Source organism: Geotrypetes seraphini, chromosome 3 (assembly GCF_902459505.1).
Source record: "Geotrypetes seraphini chromosome 3, aGeoSer1.1, whole genome shotgun sequence".
In the NCBI taxonomy this organism is placed as follows: domain Eukaryota; kingdom Metazoa; phylum Chordata; class Amphibia; order Gymnophiona; family Dermophiidae; genus Geotrypetes; species Geotrypetes seraphini.
This window is the reverse complement of record NC_047086.1, coordinates 4,464,200-4,477,770: the sequence shown is the minus strand read 5'-3', so window position 1 is coordinate 4,477,770 and position 13,571 is coordinate 4,464,200. Positions and strand designations below refer to the sequence as shown.

The following is a 13,571-nucleotide window of genomic DNA, read 5'->3' as shown; positions in this document are numbered from 1 at the left end:
TTGAGAATTTTAAAAATATAATCTTAAGATCATATTTAAATCTTGCTCAAAAACAAAAGATATTAGAAGCGTAGTTCTCGCAGTATCTGGATTCAGAGTTTGTTCTAAAAGAGCAGTAACATTAGCAAAATCAATCTGTTCCTCTTGTCCATTATTTTTCTCTTGTCCAACGTTTTTTTCCAGATAAATTTTTTTGTTTGGCAAATAGTAAATCTTATTTAAAGGAGGAATATTTTCAGAAGAAATTCCCAAGTTCTCAATCAAATATCTTTTGAAGAAATCAATAGGCGGAATACCAGGTGAAGTTGGGAAATTCAGTATACGAAGATTCAATCTCCTGTTATAATTTTCAAATTGCTCTAATTTCCTATGTATAGAGGAATTATCTTTAATTATTGCTGTTTTAAACATTTGAAGCTGCTGTATATCCTCCTGTATCTGTTTGTTTTGGCTTGAGAAATCCAATTTAACTGAGTCAATAGTTTTAGTTAAAGTATCAATCTTAAAGTTAATATTTGTTACCTCCTCAGTGTTTTTAGCCATAGAAGCCTCCATACGTTGTAGAAGCAACCAAATGTCTCCCAAGGAAGCCTCCGTTGATGTTGGTATAGATGTACTTGTTGTTAGTTCTTTCAGCTTCCCTGCACTTGATGGTTCCGATTCAACGCCCTCACCGGGCAGCCCCATGAATTCCCTTCCGGGGTCATGGCTCTCCCGCAGCTGAACTCCGGCAGTAGCTGGACACACACTCTCTCGGTGAAGAAATATTTCCTGGTGTCGCCATGAAATTTCCCGCCCCTGAGTTTGAGCGAATGCCCTCTTGTGGCTGAGGGTCCTTTGAGAAAGAGAATCTCTTCTTCCATCTCGATACGGCCGGTAATATACTTAAACGTCTCGATCATGTCTCCTCTCTCCCTACAATCCTCGAGTGAGTACAGCCGCAAATTTTTCAGCCTTTCCTCGTACAATAGATCCTTGAGCCCCAAGACCATCCTGGTGGCCATCCATTGCACCGACTCTACTCTCAGCACATCTTTTCGGTAGTGTGGCCTCCAGAATTGCACACAGTATTCCAAATGAGGTCTCACCATGGTTCTGTATAATGGCATTATGACTTCAGGCTTCGGGCTGACGAAACTCCTGCGGATGCAACCTAACAACTGTCTTGCCTTAGATGAAGCCTTCTCCACATGATCAGCAGTTTTCATGTCTGCGCTGATGATCACTCCCAAGACTCGTTCTGTTGAAGTTCTAGCTAAGGTCTCACCATTCAAGGTGTAAGTTCTGCACGGATTTCTGCTGCCGAGGTGCATGATCTTGCATTTCTTAGAGTTGAAGCCCAGCTGCCAGGTCGAGGACCAAAGCTCCAACAAATGTAGGTCCTGTGTCATACTATTGGGTGAATTGCCGTCTCTCACTATATTGCATAGTTTGGCGTCGTCAGCGAATAACATTACCTTACCTTGAAGCCCCTGAGTTAGGTCCCCTATGAATATGTTGAAAAGAAGCAGGCCCAAGACTGAGCCCTGCGGTACTCCACTGGTCACCTCCGATGTTTTAGAGAGGGTACCGTTAACTACCACCCTCTGAAGTCTGCCACTCAGCCAGTCATTGACCCATGTAGTTAGTGTTTCTCCCAGCCCCATTGATTTCATCTTGCTCAACAGCCTGCGATGCGGGACACTGTCAAAAGCTTTACTGAAGTCCAGGTACACGACGTCCAAAGACTCTCCCAAGTCCAACTTTCTTGTTACCCAGTCAAAGAAGCTGATGAGATTGGATTGGCAGGACCTACCCTTGGTGAATCCATGCTGACTGGGATCCCGAAGATTCCCTTCATTCAAGATTGCGTCTAATTTACGTTTGATTAGTGTTTCCATGAGTTTGCATTCTATTGATGTGAGACTCACCGGTCTGTAGTTTGCAGCCTCTGCCCTGCAACCCTTTTTGTGCAGTGGAATGACGTTAGCTGTTTTCCAGTCTATGGGGACTCTCCCCGAACTTAGGGAGAGATTGAAGAATCCTGATAGCGGTTCTGCCAAGACATCACGCAGCTCACTGAGCACCCTGGGGTGTAGATTGTCAGGTCCCATGGCTTTGTTCACCTTGAGTCTTGCCAGTTCGTAGTAGATGTCGCTAGGTGTGAACTCGAAATTCTGAACGGGTCTTCCACGCTGGGCCTTGCCTGCAACTGCGGACTGTGCCCCGGTGCCTTGCAGGTGAAGACTGAGCAGAAGTATTCATTCAGTAGTTCTGCTTTATCGGAATCTGATTCTGCGCAGTTCCCATCTGGTTTTCTAAGGCGTACTATCCCGTCTGTGTTCTTTTTCGTATCACTAATATACCTGAAGAAGGATTTGTCCCCTTTCTTCATGTTCTTTGCCAGAGTCTCTTCCACTCGAAGTTTGGCCTCCCTGACTGCCGTTTTGACCGCTGCAGACCTTGCCCTATGTTCTAGTTTAGCTTCCCTAGTCTCCATTCGTTTGTAGGAAATAAATGCTTTTTTCTTCTCCTTGATGAGGTGCGAGATTTCTGCGGAGTACCATTGCGGTTTGTTGTTTCTCCGCCATTTGTGTACTGATCTAGATCTTTACCTCACAATGCTGCTTGATGTGAAAGAAGGTGTTCATGGTGTTTTTTCAGTTTATAACCTCTAACTGGGGGGAAACGAAGTAGGAATGAGAGCTTCTCTTGTGTGTGTTGGCAGAGAAGGAGAAAAGGTCAATTATGTATTTAGGGGCAAGTCCGTTTAGCGCTTTAAAGCAGAAGCAGGCGAATTTAAACTTTATGCGTGCTTCCATCGGTAGCCAATGTAACTGCCAGTAGTAGGGTGATACATGATCGCATTTCTTTAGTCCGAAGATTAATCTGACCGCTGCATTTTGCATTAGTTGTACACGTCGCATATTTTTTTGGGAAATAGCTAAGTAGGCAAAGTTACAGTAGTCAAGTTGACTTAGTACGAGGGATTGGACTAGGGTTCTGAATGCCGACGTATCGAAATAAGCTTCAATGGATCTGAGTTTCCAGAGAGTGAAGAAACCCTTTCTGATTAAGGAGTCCACCTGGTCTTTCAGGGTTAGGCATTGATCTAGAGTTACGCCTAGTATCTTTATGGTGGGCTGGATGGGGTGATTAAGTTCATTGATGCATAGAGGTGTTTTGGTATCAAACAGATGTGGTGAAGCAATGAAGAATTTTGTTTTTTCTGAATTAAGTTTGAGCTTGAAGTTTGTCATCCATTGCTCCATCATGTTTATGGCTTCTGAAGCCTTGGGAATATTTTCCGAGACAGAGTCAGCAAATGGGATTATAATCGTGAAATCATCTGCGTAACTGAATAGTTTTATCCCCAGTTGAGTTAATTGCAAGCTCAGTGAGGACAAGGCCTGTCCCCCCCCCCTTGAAGGCCTGCCTGCCTGTCCCCCCTGAAGGTCTGTCCCCTCCTTGAAGGCCTGTCTCCCCCCTTGAAGGCTTGTCCCCTTAAAGGCCTACATCCCACCCTGAAGGCCTGTCCCCCCCCTTGAAGGCCTGCTTGCCTGTCCCCCCTGAAGGCCTGTCCCACCCCCCACCCCAAAGGCAGCTCCCCCCCCCGGAAGGCCTGCGTGTTCCCCATGGCCTCCCACTGGTGTCCAGCTTCCCCCCTGGCTTCCCCGCACCGTTTACCTTATAGAAGCAGCCTGCAGACAAGATTGCGATGCTAGCGATCTTTGCACTGCTTCAGAGCTGTTTCCTCTGCCACGGTTCTGCCCCTCCTCTGACGTCAGAGGTAGGATCACGGCAGAGGAAACAGCTCTGAAGCAGTGCAAAGATCGCTAGCATCGCAATCTTGTCTGCAGGCTGCTCCTCAAAGGTAAGTGGTGCGGGGAGGCCAGGGGGGGGGAAGCGGGAGGCCAGGGGGGGAAAGCCGAATGCCAGGGGGAGGATGCGGACATCAGGGGGGGAAGCCGGACAGCAGCACCTCCCGACTGACTCTCCCCCCTCGCCCTCTAAAGCAGGTGCGGCAGCAGCCGGCCAGCAAGAGCAGCGCTGCCGCTCCTGCTTTAGGTGGGGAGGGTCCGCTGAATCAGGAACCAATTTTTTTGCTTGTTTTGAATAGATTCACCCAAAGTGAATCGGTGAACCGATTCGAATCGTGAATCGGGCAGCACTACTCCTAACTATTTTGGTAACACAGTTACTGACAGGTCTAGACAAATTGGTTTTTACGATTGCTAAAACCCCACTTGGAATAGCCAAACGATGTTAGTGCAATCGCTTGGCTATTTTGCATGGCCGGATCGGAAAATGGGCGATCGAGGGGAAAAACACACGGTGGGCTGTTTTGTGCATCGGGTTGGTAACAGCGATCGTTGCTAAAGCTGTGAAAACAGGTTTAGTGAAGATCACTGACTTTAGTGCATTTAGCCATAAGCCTGAAGCCCTTATAGAAATGGTAAGGCTGTATTACACCTGGGAACAAAAGAAGAGAAAGGGTTTATAACAGAATACATTTCTGTAAAAATCTATAGCCAATTCTATTTAAAGTACAGCAAAGAGAATATGGGACTAAAACATTACCTATAGATGTCTGTCTTGTTATCAAACCAGTCTGACAGTGTGCGACACGTGAAGAGAGGGAAACGCTGGTGAAGGACATGGAATGCCACATTCTCAAAGGAATAGTTAGTCAGAGCAACCTGCAAAAACAGCACTACAGTAAAACCTTCTGTACACAGGGTAGTCAAATATACATTTATACAAGTTAACATCTTTTGGTAAGAGCTACTGAAGGCTTTCCCTGAGGTATGTCTAACTTGTGGCTCAGTATATGGCAGAAAAGCAGCACTAAAGTAGAAAATAAGGCAAAGTTACTCACTAGTGGCAGGTGATATTCGAAGATAGCGGGACACAGATTACCACATATGAGTGACATCACTGATATAGCCCTGGGATAAATGCTGCCCAGCATTCAGAACATTTCTGAAGCCTTTGGCAGGCTAACCCATGCATGAGAGGGTGCCTTCCCAGTTGTTGTACTCATGTAGCACCCTCAGTTGGCTAACAAAAGCCAAGAATACAACTCCTAGGGTAGGTGGTAAGGATGTGGTAATCCATGTCCTGCTGTTCTCGGAGAACACCTTCTACATCTGAGTAACTTTGCTTTCTCCAAGGACAAGCAAACCTAAGACTAGCTCTACTGGATCAGACCAATGGTCCATCTTCACAGAAGCCAATCCAAATCACAAGTACCTGGCAAAAACCCAAATAGAAGCAGACTATAGACTTTCCTCCAGGAACTTATCCAAACCTTTTTTTAAACCAGCCACATTAATCTAATCTAATCTTCCATTTGCGAGTCGCACATATCTATACAGGCTCAAGGTGACAGATCAAAGAGGAAGGGGAAAGAAGGAAGGGAAGAGGACATGGAGAGATAAGAGGAGGGACTTAGATGTAAGGGATGCTATACAGATACTGAGATAGTTAGTTGTCAAAAAGGTGAGTCTTCAGGTTTTTTCTGAATGTAGTGTAGTTTGTCTCTTTCTGATAGCTTCTGGTAGTTCATTCCAGTTTTTTACACCCAGATAGGTTAGCATAGAATGGAAAACTTGTTTGTTTGTTTTTTGGTTTTTTTGAACTTATTTTTATTGACAGTGAAAAGTACACCGCTCAACAGGATACAAATCTCAAACAGCAGAAATACAAAAAAGGTCCAATACAAGTGGTAGGAAACAAGGACATACAACGAGCCACCGAAGTAAACCCTGCCGAGAATCAAAAAAGGGAACAAGGATATAAAACTGGGGTTGACCTAAAGAGGGGCAGAATAGGACACAAAGGGGGACGAGAATGTCGTAGAGCAGATACAGTGACCATTCACCTTTTTTAAATAAGTGTCTCAAAAAGAACCCTGCAAAGCAAGCACCACCTCACACACTACCACATCCACACCACTCAGCAGAACACATATCCCCCCATATACTCCAGAACCCCCCACCCCACCAACCCCCCATCCCCAAGGCACTAAGTAAAAGCAAAGCAAAACAAAGGCACAGTGTAGCTGGTCATGGAGGAGAAGGCCTAAGCCAGGGTTCCCCTCTCAAGCCCCCACGATGACACCAAGTCGCGCATTCTCTCCCACAAACTGACGTAGTGCTGCTTAACCGCATTCAGAGACCCAGCATAGGATCTAATTTCGAACTGGGCCGCCTCGGGGTATCGGAGGCGAATCCTCCGATAACCAATAAGTCAAGATCAATTTCTTCACTAGGAGTTTATTAGGATTTTTTATTTATATATACCGCCTATCAAGGTTATCTAAGCGGTTTTTACAATCAGGAGGATAGCATTAGAGAAGAAGTGGCATTGGGGAAAGGTAAATCCCTGATCCTGGAGAGAGATCTGCAGGCCCAGGAGAAGAAACCCATAGTCCCACTCAACGGGACGTTGCACAACACGCTACAATAGGGGAAGAACCTCCCGCCAGATACTCAAGCCGGGGCATTCCAGAAAGGAGTGTATGTACGTGCCAGCCTGACCCTTGCATTTAACACAGGCAGCACTATCCCAGAGTCCCAAGCGCGCCACTCTCTGCGCAGTGAAATAGGCTCGGTGAAGGACTTTAAACTGGAGCTCCTGGAAATCAGCGGACTTAGTAAAAGAATAAAGAGTCTGGAAACAAGCCAGAAATTGCGGCTCAGAGATGCTCTGCCCCAGATCCTGCTCCCAAGAAGAGCGCAAAGGTGTAAGCACAGACAGGGGAATAGAAAATTTGAGTAATCGGTACCAATGTGCAAGAGTGTTGGCTAACGCCAGAGTTGCCGAAAAAAGGGTATCCAGACGTCCCTTAACCCAGGCCCCCTCCCAAATCCTACGCTCAGCATCCCAGTAATGACAAAGTTGAAAATAAGAACATCTACTATGTTCTACTATAAGAAAAGAGATAGCAAGAGGGAAGGTCCCACGTATCCCGAATCAGTTGGAAGGGGGGAAACCCTCTGGGGACAGATCAAGCAGTTGTTCCATAGCCACTCAACCCCGATCTGCCCAGTCCCGAAACACTGACAGGCCCCATCCCGGGAGAAACTGAGAGTTGCCCTCACAGCGCAGGAAGGGAGTCGTCTCCGGGGTCAGCTGTTGTCTATGCCGCCACCACCGCCAGGCCTAAACGGACGCAAAAAACAAAAGCAATCTTGATACCTCCTCCCAGGATCCGCTTGGTAATGAAGCGTATTCAAAAAGTGAAAGGGGGAACTCCAAACAGCCATCCAGCCCAAGGGAGTATAACGAGTACACCCAGTGTAGCCCTCATGGATCCACCAGAAAAGAGAGGCAACATTATATAGCCGGATATCAGGAACATTAAGACCACCCAAACATTTATCCAAAGTGAGTTTAAGCATCGCAATCCGAGGAGTCCGAGATCTCCAAATAAATCCGACTAAGCCAAGTGGCACAGTCTGCAGAGGGTACAGAAGTTTTGGAACCATGACCATATTCACTAAAGCTACCCTTCCCAGAACACCCAACAGCAACTCCTGCCATGCCTGGCACAACTTCCCAATGGTCTTAAGGGGGCGCCTAATGTTGGCATTATAAAGGGTGGCAAAATCAGTACTGAGGTAGATTTCCAAATAGCGCATTGGTTTTGTCATTGGGGGGATAGGCAGCAGGGCGTGCTAGGGCTCCAAGGGGCCCCCCGACAACAGCAAGAGTTCAGACTTGCTACAATTTACTTGTAAACCAGACAGGGCCCCAAAGTCTCGGATCACAGCTATGCAAGTGAGGAGTGATCTGATCTAAGTAAAGTAAGAAATCATCTGCGAAAAGGCTGATTTTACACTCCTGTCCCCCCACCGAAATGCCCCGGATAGTCCCGTCCTGCCAAATCTTAGCAGCCAAAGGCTCAATAGCCAAAAGAAAAAGAAGGGGAGACAGAGGGCAGCCCTGTCGCGTACCCCGCTGCAGGCCAAAATCTGCCGTAAGGCCCCCATTTATCAATAAGCGCGCCCTAGGGTTAGTGTACAAAGCCGTCACCCAGGCCATAAACAAGCCCTGAAAGCCACCCCGGCGCAGAACCCAAAAGAGATAGTCCCACGAGATACTATCGAATGCCTTCTCCATATCCAAACCCGCCACCGCCTCCAAACCACCCCGGCCAGCCCAACTATGAATAGCTCCCAGAACCTTCAAAAAATTCATGGAGGCGTAATGCCCCGGCACAAAACCAGCCTAGTGAACAAGGGCGGGAAGAAAGCAATTCAATCGCCTCGCCAGAGTCATGGCCAGGAGCTTAATGTCCTGATCCAAAAGGGAAATGGGACGGAACGACCCCACCAAATCCGGGTCCTTACCAGGCTTGGGAAGCAGGACCACATGGGCCATATTATCCGGAAAGAAGCCTCCCGTCTCGGCCACCGTGTTATACATCGCACTCAGGGGTTGAGCCACCAAATCTGGAAGAATCCGGTAGTATTCCGGGCCAAAACCGTCCAGTCCAGGTGCCTTCATCAATTTGAGAGACCGGATGGAGGCTTGCACCTCATCTTCAGAGATCGGTCGACTCAGAGAGGCAGCCTGATCCTCGTCCAACTGCGGCAAGGACAGGCCCTGAAAGAAGTCAACTAGAGCAGTCGTGTCCAACGGGCGTTTCCCATAAAGGCCCTCATAGTACCGGACAAATTGTTCAGCTATCTGGCTCTCCCCCTCATGCCTAGCCCCTGAAGTGTCCCGTATAGCAGTAATAATTTGACGTTTTTTGTAGGGGTGCACCAAGTTAGCCAAGAGTTTCCCCGTCTTACTTCCCCATCTGAACAGTTTATAATGTTGGAAAGAGAGGGACTGCTCCGCACACAGGCAGAGAAAGACTTCAATTCGTTCCCGAATCCCCTTGTATTCCAATCGGTCCGAGTCTGACATGGAGGAAATATGTGCCCTAGGAAACAGATGTAGTTTGTGAGTAAGTGACAAGAGCTCCCCCTCCCGAGCTCGGCGCCTAGAGGCTGTATAGGCTATCACATGTCCTCTAAGGACTGCTTTAGAGGCGTACCAAAAAGACACTGGTCCCACCTCCGGGGTAGCGTTAGTGGCCTGATAATCAACCCAACGCGCCCGTAAAAAGGTCCGAAACTCGGGATCATGGTACAAATGCGGTGCCAGTTTCCAAGAAGATGCTTTACGGCCAGGAGTGAAGGTCAGGGTAAGATCCACCGTGGCATGGTCGGAGACCGTGGCTTTAGTAATCTTGGACTTAGTAGCCAGAGAAAACAATCTCTGGTCAAGAAGGATGTAATCCAGTCGTGCATACACCTTATGAACATGGGAATAAAAGTATAGGGGTGTAAAGCTCGCCAGACATCTACGAGGCCCAGATGTTGCATCAGGAATCCCACCCCCTTGTTGTTATGATCCTGCAAGCTAGCCCTAGGGGGTTTACAATACACCCCTGGGTCCATTGTGATGTTCAGATCACCCCCCAGGATCAGTTGGTAGTCGGGATAAGCCGATACCATAGAAAATACCTTGGAGAAAAATTTATGACAGTAGGTATTCGGGGCATACAAGTTACAAAGAAGCAGCTTCAGGCCCCACACCTCCCCCATTACAATGATATATCTCCCCTTCTGATCCAGCAACTGTTTGTGCAATGCGAAGGGCAACCTCTTATGTAGACCCATTGTCTCCTCAATTTAGCATGTTCGTTCTGGGTCAGATGGGTCTCCTGCAGAAAAGCCACACCCGCACCCAACCTGCGCAAGCTAGTCAGAATGCGAGATATTTTAACTGGGGACCTGATGCCATCTACATTGAAGGTGACTACCTTTAAATCAGCAATAGCAAGGGGAGGGAAACAGAATATCCATCAAAAGAACAGAGGGAGACCCCCCCCCCCCAGAGGAACAAAGATTCATCCAGGCTCCTCAACTTATCTCTTCAAAGATGCTTTTAATCTATGATTTTCTTAACCAAAACTTCCTTTTAACTTGCTATTTTAAAGTCCTATTTCCCTTATGTTATTTTCCTTTATATGTTCCTTAACTCTTGAAATGAAATTGTAACTTCTCCCTTTTTTCCTCCCTATTCGTGTATTGTCTTTTTTGAAGTTTGTTATTTATTTATTATTGTACTAGTATTTTAGCCCATTACATTAACGGGTGCTAGAGTAGACATCTATTTTGGGGTTGGTTTTTTTTCTTTGTCTTTTTCTCCTTGGATGCTGTCTGTCTGCCATTCTTTCTGTCTGTGTCTGTCCCTGGCCCCCTGTCTATCTTTCTTTCTGTCTCTGTATTTCTCTGTTGTGCCATGCCTGCCTGTCTCTCAGTGGCCCCCTTCCTATGTCCATACTGTCCCATCCTATGTCCTTAGTGCCCTCAGTGCCTCCTATGTCCTTAGTACCCCAGTTCTTCCTTCCCATGTCCTTAGTGCCCCCAGTGCCTCCTTCTCATATCCTTAGTGCCCCCAGTGCATCCGTTCTGTGTCCTTAGTGCCCCCAGTGGCTCCTTCCCGTGTCCTTAGTGCCCCCAGTGCCTCTGTCCTTAATGCCCTCAGTGCCCCTTCCTATGTCCTTAGTGGCCCCCAGTGCCTGCTTCCTATGTCCCCCTCACTGCCTTCCAGACTTTGACTCAACCCCACCCCCGAAGCCAGCCTGCCTGCCTCCCATCCCCCTGTGTAGTAGACCCAATGAGCAGCATCTTTAAATTTGTACCCCCCTCCCATCCCCCCCTGTGCAGTAGAACCGGTGATCAGCCTGTTTCCATCTTTCCCCGCCCCCGCCATCGTGCATCCGACCCCATTGACCCTCCCATCCGCCCCTCCCACAGCGAGATTACCTCGGCGTTTCGTTTCTGGCTCTGGGTAGGTTTGTCGGCTGCGCCTCTGCCCGGGTTGGGGGGGAGGGAAGGAGGCTGCCGATATCCGACCCGGGCCGCCGCACTGCAGGAGAAGCAGTGCCCAACTTAAAACCCGGAAGGGTTGGCTTTTGATGTGAGCGGCACAGGGGTTTGGCTGCCGCGGTCGATATCCGCCTGGTGGGGGGAGGAAGAGAGAGAGCGGAGAGACGGCGACTGCTGCATCTTTGAACAGGGAGCAGAACAGAACGTAAGCTGTGCATGCGCACTTCCTATGTGTTGCTACAGCTCACGGAAAACCGGCACACACATAGGAAGTGCGCATGCGCGGCCTAGCGTTTTATTATATTAGATTACTTGTTATATTTTAAATTTGTATTGTACATCGCTTAGGAAATTAAATAGGCGATTTATCAAGAATTAATAAAACTTGAAACTTACAGAAACAGAACAGGTACAAATAGAGCAATTGGCGCAAACGAAGCCTCCCAGCTAAGCTCCGCCACCCTCAAAGAAAAAGTGCCTTTATGCCAGCCATCCATAATCCCACCCCACCCTCCCCCACATACATCACCAAAACATACACTAACCCCCATTCACACCCCAACCCATACCAACCCCACATCCCACTACCCCCCTCTCCAACCCCCCATGCTTTGCTCACCCCTCCAGCACACAATCCCATAATCACCCCCAACCTGCCCGGAGACCCTCCCCCAATGATCTCCTTTTCCATATCCCAGAGGACCGCACAGCCCAAAAACTCACATTAGGTCTCCAGCAAGTCCAGGTCGAGGTCTTCAAAGGGGCCAAACCAGAACCAACTGTCAAGAGTCCCTGCCAGAAAGTCCACCTCCTGGCACTCACAAGGGATCCGCAGAGGTGTTCCAGAGTAGATAAAGTCCCTGCAGGCGCAGAAAACGAAGGCATATCGCAGCCAACCAGAACATGCCACAAACAAGGAGAGGTAGGCCGACCGCCACATCAGGAGCCACAAAACCCCAGAGATAATCTATGGCGTCAGTCAGGTTTCCCGGTCCCGCAGAAATCCGAACCCAGCCCCGCATGATGATCATAAGGTAAATACTGCAAAGTCCAGGACGAGCGCTCAAGCAGGCAGCTTTGTCAGTAAAGCCTTGGCCTCCTCCACTGTGGTCAGGTTGAAAGTCTTGCTGTTGTGCCAGACCCGGAGTTTCGTTGGGAACACCAACGCAAACTTGACTCCCCAGTTATGTAGATCCGTGCAAAATGGCGCCATGATCTTGCGCTGAGCCGCTACCCACACTGAGTAATCGTTAAAGAGAAGCACCCGGGAGCCTTCGTAATCCAGGGCCCATGCCCTGCGGTAAGCCCTGAGGAGCATCTCCTTTTCCCGCCAGTTGACATAGCAGGCTATGGCTGTCCTCGCTCTCCCCCCTTCCGCAGGCTTTGCTCCAATGCGATGTGCACGCTCACACACAAAGCCCGCGGCGCCACCGGCCAGACCAAGGTGCTCAGGCAGCCACTTGCTAAATACAGCATATAAGTCCTGATCGGTCACAGTCTCCGGGAGTCCGACCAGCCACAGGTTATTATGGCGGTTCCGATTCTCCTGCTCCTCCATGTTAGCTAGCAGCTCCTGGGAAGTTTTCAGCAATTCCGCCACCTGAGCTGCCAGACCCTTACACGTGTCTTCTTGGTTGGACACCCGTTGTTCAACTTCCGTCAGTCGTCGGCTGTGGGAATCAAACTTCTCGTGCATCTCGTCCACAGCCGACTGAATTTTATTTAGTCTGTCTGCCAGCGCCGCCGATACCTAGCGCGTGATGTCGGTAATCCAGTCTCCTGCTGGGATGGTGAAAGTAGCAGGTTCCACCGCCATCTTAGAGGGGGTAAAAGTAGGCTTATCCCGGGCACCTCTCGTAGATTTTATGGGCATACCCAGCTCCGGATCCAAACCTCAATGACTCTGCTACAAAGCAGAGGGATTCCCCCAACCGGGAGGCCGTACAGTACTCCGTGGGATGAAGGAAAAACCGGTAATATCGCTGATTATCTCTCCGTGGGGCAGGAGCTCTCCTTTCTCACGTCTGTCTAGACAGGCTGCATCACGTGACCCCCCGAAAACTCGTTTATAGTGGAGGTGTTTTGTGGATGGCAGGTTTAGTTGGATTCTGTTAAGGATTCTTTTTGATGTCGACCAAATATTAGAGAATAATTGGATGAGAGGGGCTGCTGAGCTTCCGTATAGGATCTGGTGTAGGATACATGATGATATGAAGATTATTCGGGATGATATTGGGAGCCAATGTAGTTGCCTGATGAAGGTTGTAATTTCTTTAATTTGTAGATTAGTCTAATGGCTGTGTTCTGGATGAGTTGTAGTTTGTGGATAAGAGCGATGTTGATGCCAAGGTAGGTGGAGTTGCAATAGTCCAGTTGGGGTAGGACCATCATAGAAACATAGAAATAGACGGCAGATAAGGGCCACGGCCCATCAAGTCTGCCCACCCCAGTGACCCTCCCTATCTATCTTTGCGGATAGATCCCATATGTCTATCCCATCTGGCCTTAAAATCTGGCACACTGCTGGCCTCAATAACCTGAAGTGGAAGACTATTCCAGCGATCAACCACCCTTTCAGTGAAGAAGAACTTCCTAGTGTCACTGTGCAGTTTCCCGCCCCTGATTTTCCACGAATGCCCCCTTGTTGCAGCGGGACCCTTGAAGAAGAAGATGTCTTCTTCCACCTCGATGCAGCCC

The 13,571-nt window shown here is 48.5% G+C and overlaps 1 protein-coding gene across 4 annotated transcripts in view; it reads right to left on the bottom strand.

Annotated features, from left to right (window-relative positions):
• Positions 1–13,571, bottom strand: part of REV3L (REV3 like, DNA directed polymerase zeta catalytic subunit) — a 696,072-nt gene that overhangs the window by 142,399 nt on the left and 540,102 nt on the right. For all 4 annotated transcript variants that reach the window (XM_033939819.1, XM_033939820.1, XM_033939822.1 and 1 more), the window contains one exon: positions 4,561–4,679. In XM_033939819.1, the coding sequence (XP_033795710.1) occupies positions 4,561–4,679 (119 nt within the window). The remainder of the gene's footprint in view (positions 1–4,560; positions 4,680–13,571) is intronic.